Source organism: Fulmarus glacialis, unplaced genomic scaffold, assembly GCF_000690835.1.
Source record: "Fulmarus glacialis isolate BGI_N327 unplaced genomic scaffold, ASM69083v1 scaffold15282, whole genome shotgun sequence".
Taxonomy (NCBI): Eukaryota; Metazoa; Chordata; class Aves; order Procellariiformes; family Procellariidae; genus Fulmarus; species Fulmarus glacialis.
The window spans coordinates 45,806-52,624 of NW_009196029.1; the positions used below are offsets into that span (position 1 = coordinate 45,806).

Genomic DNA, 6,819 nt, shown 5'->3' on the forward strand with positions numbered 1-6,819 from the left:
AATCAATTCAAGCTAATTATCAGCAAAATATCTTTTCTTTATGCAAAACGAAATTGTCTGTCTGAATTTACATTGAAAATTCAAGTTCAAAATAGAAATTGAGGTTGACTTCAAGATAGCTTTCACAAGGTGACAAATTAGCAAGCGACTACTTTAATGAACTTAAAAGTTAATAATGAACAGTAGCTAGTAATGATAACTAGCAATTATACTTTAGTAACATTGAAATCAATTTTCTACATGCAAAGCATGTGTCACTTTCCAGAGTAATTCTCTTACTAATCAGTTACTAGATTATGATCCAAATACAATCACATATCAATGTATGACTAATACATTATTTGAAGAACCAATATCTATTATGCTGCTTTATGGAAAAACTCTCAATTATTTTTAAATTATTCTAAAATTCAGTGATAGAGAAAGTAAATCATAAAAAAAAGCACAAATTATTCCCCCTTTTGCAATAGCTGTGTAAAATATGAACATTAAGGTTTAGAACACTGTTATCATATTACATTACAGCGACAGCAAATTTCTTTTTAAGAACATTGCACATTAGGAAGCTAAGGCCTTGACTGAATCATGCATTCATGTTAAGTATACACTAAAATAAGAAGGCCCTATTTAAGTTGTATTTCTCCAGCTCTTAAATATTTTCCCTTCTCACCAGCTAGAAGGAGCTCAACAGCTGCCAACTCTCCAATATCAAAGAGGTCACTGAGGATAAAAGCTTCTCTGATGAGTTGCTCTGGCAAAAGCCTAGTTCCCTGCTGACCCTGGATAGCAACCCCTTCTGTACTTGCTTTCTGAATTTTCTCATGCTGCTGAACATTCTTTGGCTGCAAGAGAAACAAGCATCGGAAGTTATTCAAAACGGCAAGATCAAATACTGAATAAAGCTTTACACATGAATCCTTCTTCACAAATACAGTTCTGACAGGTTAGGTTGTCATCATAAAAACAAAGGCAGTGTTTTTAAACACAGAGATAGTAAAGGCATCCTAAAAATTCTTCACACTTGCACAGCAATGGTCTCTTTGTAGGAATGTACCAAAAATAATCTTGTATAATTGGTGCTGACATTTAGTTTACTCAGAATAATGGAGATTGAAAATAAATTTTGATACAATTCTCAACAGGAATTGGTATCAGCTCAAAGACAGACATCGGGTTGTTGATCAGAACTGTTGCATTACTCCAAAGCATTATTTTCTACATCATTCTTTTTTTTATTAAACTCAGACTCTAAAATATACTGACGAAACTCTATAGCTGACCATTAAATTTTCTGACCTATCAGTTTAAAAAGCCACATACTATTTCAGAAGTAACACCACTGAAAGAAGACCTCTTTCTGCTTGCTACCTTGTGATCCATCAGCCAAGAAACAGTGAGTTTCTTCCACAAGACACATTCTATATTTGGAAATTCATGTGTTCACCTGTTCTGTGTGTTCATTAACCTGACTGAAGCATGAGCATGGACCAAAACCAGACAAAATAGTTTTGTGATTTATTTCAGACACATAAGTCTAGGAAAAAAAGCTAATACTTGACTGATGGAACATCAGATACTTTTACTATTCCTTTCAAAATAGCATTAAAATAATGAGGAAAAAAAATGTTATAGATACAATTATCCTGTACAAGACACAAAATAATGTGTATTATTCAAGCTATTTGTATTCTTACAGCAGAACAAGATTGCTATAAACACATTTGTGTTATGTACTGTAAAAATGTAGAATGAAAAGAATGGTCAGGGCCTAAATGGTATGTAATAAAACAATACAAGACAGAGTAAATCATCAACCCTCCAAATCATTCCACAAAAGAGCGTTAGTCCAGTACCGGATTTCTGAAGAGAGAAATGAAGTCAGATTTATGTTTCTTTAAAACCTGGTCGAGGCGATGAATAGCTTCAGGTTGCCTTTTCCAAATGGCATTCATTACAGTTTGCCATATGTCCTTATATGGACCCCACAAGCTGGCAGCTAAAAGAAATAAAACAAAAAAAAAAAGTATTTGAAATGGAGAAACAAAGAAAACAAAGTATTTACACACTATTTTCAATAAGTAGACTTTTTAAATTTACTGTTAGTCTCAGCTTGACAGTACAGACCGTTATACCCATCAAGCAAAGCATATTTTCCCTTCTTAAGGCACAAAAAAATAACAATGGTCTGATATAAAACCTAATTGCATTTAGGGAGCTAAAGAAGCAGAAAAGATGATATATGCAGCTAAGTCCTGGGGCTGAAAGTCATGTAGATATTTGATACAATCTCTGGGTGTAATCTTGCATCCTTATATGCCTAAGAAATTCCACCCACTTTGGTAAGATTAAAGAATAACTAAGAACTGGACAGCAGACCTTGAATCTGAATGTAACTCAGCAAGACAGGCTTCCTACTTTCCATTTTTGACAGAAAACTCCAAAACAAAGAAATACCTAATATATGAGGGACTGAAAATGAACAGCAGTGCTATCATGATCTGTTGCATCATTGCATCAGACTGTGCAGAATAAAATATATTAGAAACCAAAACCATAAAATTAAAGGCAATATCACAAAAGAAACAAAAATCATAAGCCTAAAGACACTTTTTTTCACGTTTACTTATCTCATTTTAATACAAACAAACATAACATTCTGATCCCTAAGACACATTTGCTGCTAACATTCTGCCCAAGAGCTTCATAAAGAAATTAATTTCCTTTACTAGAAATAGACAGATCAATATAAATAACTACCTCACTATGTTTAGAAGAGACCAGATTATTTCTGGAAGCTAGCAAACATAAATATATTATTATTTAAGATAAGTCTGACCCTACTCGAGAAATACAATCTCTCCTCCTCCTCAATACTGGGAAAAAAGTTTCCTCTGCATACTTCGAATCAGAATTCAGTACTACAGCTGAAATGATCTCTTCCTCACTACAAGTTGTATTATTCAGAACCCAGAGCCTGTAGCCTGAAGACTGCTCTAGAAGTTTCCTTATTTGCGTCAGGTCTCATGAAAACAGTATGCCAAACTAGACTTCAGACTTCTGCCAGAATCGTTGTCTAAACGAAAACCTTACAGACGGAAAATTATTCTTACCACCTACTATTAACATCCTGTTAAAAAAAAACACTCAAAATTTTAAGACTCACTTTAAACAGAAGTATCAAAACTTGTTAGATATCATTATACAAATGATTTGTACAAATTTGTGAAAGTTTCAGATTCTACACACTACAAGTCACTGCTAAACATACCAGATAAATTTATTACCAATTGTATTCAGTTTGCCTACAAGCTACCATGTAACAACCACTGTCTGATTGTAGGTGGTGTTATGTTTCTGAGCATCTACTGAGATGGTCTCTGACCCAAAGATATTATAAGCTAGCGGTGGTTTTTGCATGCTACAATTTTGCTAGTGGAAAAGCTACTTTAAGAGGTTGCTGCCCTCCTTCATTCAGAGCCACTTGTTCCCAACCATACACATGCCTGCTTCATTAATTATGTTCCTGCAACTCTGATGGACTGCATTATAAGTCATGTTAGTCATATGATCCCAATTAAAGAAAAAAAAAAAAGCAACATTTTCCAGAGTTCTTCCAATCTTGTTTTTAAAAATCAGATTATTTCATTAACACAGCTTACAAAGTGGCCCTGCTAAATATGAAAACAACTGAAAGAGCAATGCCTGAAGCACAGAGGGAAAGACAAGTGGGTAGTGAAAGCTTTGTTTTTGCAGAAATGATAAAATAGAACTATGCCTTGCAGGTTAGCCTACATACAAAAATACTAGCATTTCACCTAAAATTGGCTTAACTTCCGCCCCCCCTTTTTTTTAATGTACAAGTCAATATTGTAGTATAAAATCAAGTACAGAGGCCGCATTTTATCTTCATGTAGTTTGTTCTAGCCAGCTCTATCCCTCAGGGTAACCCTGACTAGGTGCATCAAAGTCAAACATATCCACACCTCATCTTTATCAGGCTGCTTACATTAAGACAGCAAGCAAAAGGTAGCTACTCTGATGTGAAGATGCCCCTCTCTTTCATACAGTCAAGACATCACCTCAAAGTAATGCAAAGTGCTACATGGATGCCCTGAATAATACGGCAGCATAAGCCAAGTCGAAGTGTAGCGAGTGAGCATGGAGACAAGAGCAGGTCTCAGAGAGCAAGACCCCTGGTTTCAGTCAGTTTTACCACTATTTAAGACACTATTTAAGGTGTCTCGGAAGCAGCAACGAACTAAGCAAAACTTTGGCAGTTTTATTCTGTTGCAAAGGAAGAAACCACATAAAACAAGAATAAAACCAAAACAAACCCTCTCACCCCAGACTCAGCACTAACAAAAACTACTGTCTCCCGCTGTCATTTACAACGCAACTAGCAGTGCCAGTAGAGCTGTATCTGAGAGAAGACCCTGTAAAAAGGACAAGTCCTCTGTCCTTTTTAAACATCAGAGTGTTTTAATCATACCATGTCATCCCTGCCTAGACAAATGCATTAAAGATAGCTACTGTTGGACAAATAACTTCACACTCCAGACTGTAACTGGCTCTCCCACATAACTCTTCAGAGTTCAGAGATTTACTTCCACTCTAAACAGTCTTTTCACTCTTATTAAATTACCAAGTCCAATAAACACCAGCAGCAATCCACAGTGCCTGCCTGTTCAACTATTTCCCTGGCCCATTTGTTTGCTCTTGTCCCTACAACGTAATTGCTTTGCACCAGCCCAAATAAACGTACTGTAAGGCATTAAAACAAACTAAGGATCTAACTTTTCTAACTGAAAACTAATCCAAAAAAGAGTTTTATTCAGAAGGATCCCATCTACAAGCCAGTTTGCTCTGTAGTGGCACAAGCTATGCTAGCACAAAGATGGAGTATTGCAGAGAAAGGAATAAGCAACTGGGATGGAAAAAAGGTTGGACTTTAGCAACCATGCTGACTTTTTCCCACTTATGCTGTTTCTATTATTATTCTATTATTAGAAAGGCTGACCATCGCATCAGAGACAGCAAGGAAGGACAGGCTGGGCTGCTTGTTTCGGCAACAAGAGCAGTTGACAGTTATGCCTGAACTTTTTGCCAAGCTGTAGGCTTAACCATGCTATGTCTGTCCCCACAAACAATATACTATAACTTAAGGCAAAATCCTCATTAGTTCTAGTGCCACATCTGCTTTAATTTTTATCTCATCTTTTTTTTAATTATAAGGCTATAGAATCTCTTGCCACGTAATTTATACAATAAAGCGTAGTCTCCTTTGAAGTTCTGCAATTTTTACTTTAACAAAGTCACATTTTAGATACTGTGAATGGTAGGAATAATCACCCTTCCTCCACCCCCAAATGAAGGGTCTTTGCTTTATTACTGCTTTTCTGTGAGGGGGCAGGGATGTAATCGATTCAATTAGATCAAAATATCTTCTCTGTAAAATTTCCTCCTTGCTTGACACAGGAATGGAGCTTTCTAATTTTATTAACCAGTCACTATTACATACACCACCTTAGTTACAGACCTCTTGGCCATGCTCATATTCCAGTCATAACTGCTTTTCACAGGGTCTCCATTCTCCCTATATTAACTTAATGAAGCTCAACAATGGCAAATGCAATGTCCTGCATCTGAGACAGAATAACTCCAAGCAACACTACAGGCTGGGGACCAAGCAGCTAGAAAGCAGCTTTACAGAAAAACACCCCAGTGTCCTCGTAGACGAGAAGCTGAACACTAGTCAGCAGCACACCCTCACAGCAAAGAAGGGCCTCTACGCACCAGGCTGTATTAACAGAGTTGCAGCCAGCAGGCATAGGGAAGTGATTATATTTAGGGGTCTCTGGAAGTCCTTCACTCCAGTACTGTGTCCAGTTTTGGGCTCCCCAGAGCAAGACACTGAAATAGCGGGCTAGAGAACAGGATGAATGAGGAGAGGCTGAAAGAATTGACCTTGTTCAATCTTAAGAAGAGAAGGCTAAAGAGGGATGGGAGCTTTGTTGGCTTCAACTACTGAATGTCACTGTACATAGAAAATAGAGACAGAAGTACCCCAGGAGAAGATGAGCAGCAACTGATACAAGCTGCAACACAGAAACTTTCAATTAGCCATCAGGAAAAAAAAAAAATTTACTCTGATGGTGGTCACACATTGGAATAGAAAGGCCTCTGGAAGGATCTTCACCCTTACAAATATTGAAAACTAGTTTGGATAAGGCCCTGAACCACCTGACTGAACTGGCCCAGCTTTAAGTGGGGGGGGGATGTTGGACCAGATGACCTCCTGAGTTATTTTCCAATTATCCAATCTTTTCTTTTTTGTATTAGACTTATTCCCCAGTTATACTGGGTAAGCGCTGCCTCAGTAACTCAAAAACTGCTCTTTGTGACAGGTTCTGAAAGGCCCATAGACGACTCTGCTGCTCCTAATCCTTAGCAATGCCCAACGCAAGAGAAACCAGCTCAACATTTCCAGACTTCCTGTGTAACACAGAGCAAAAGTCAGTGCATTTTTTTTAATTTTATTACACGTGGCATTAAGAAATGAGTGCAATACAGAACTGATGCTTAATCACACACGCACCGAGTTACCACACTCTCGAGTCAAGGCGGCCTTTGCTATCTCATGGCATCAGCTTCACGCACTCCTTGCCAGGACCAGCCAGCGGCAGCTCTGACCGCGGAGCTCCATCACCTCGCCCCGCACCTTTGCGCGGCCTGAGCGCCCCGGCTACCACCGCACGGGAGGAGGCCCAGGTCCACACGGAGGCCGCTCTCCTCACCGCCTGCCAGCACCACCGCGGCCCC

General features: G+C 38.2%; 1 protein-coding gene across 1 annotated transcript in view; it reads right to left on the reverse strand.

Moving 5' to 3' along the window:
- The window catches only part of NUP205 (nucleoporin 205kDa), a gene marked incomplete at its 5' end in the record, with an annotated part of 46,592 nt that extends 44,596 nt beyond the window's left edge, over window positions 1-1,996 (reverse strand). The window contains 2 exons of the mRNA XM_009572072.1: window positions 671-842; window positions 1,854-1,996. Coding sequence (XP_009570367.1) covers window positions 671-842; window positions 1,854-1,996 — 315 coding nt within the window. The remainder of the gene's footprint in view (window positions 1-670; window positions 843-1,853) is intronic.
- Between the last annotated feature and the right edge of the window lie 4,823 nt (window positions 1,997-6,819).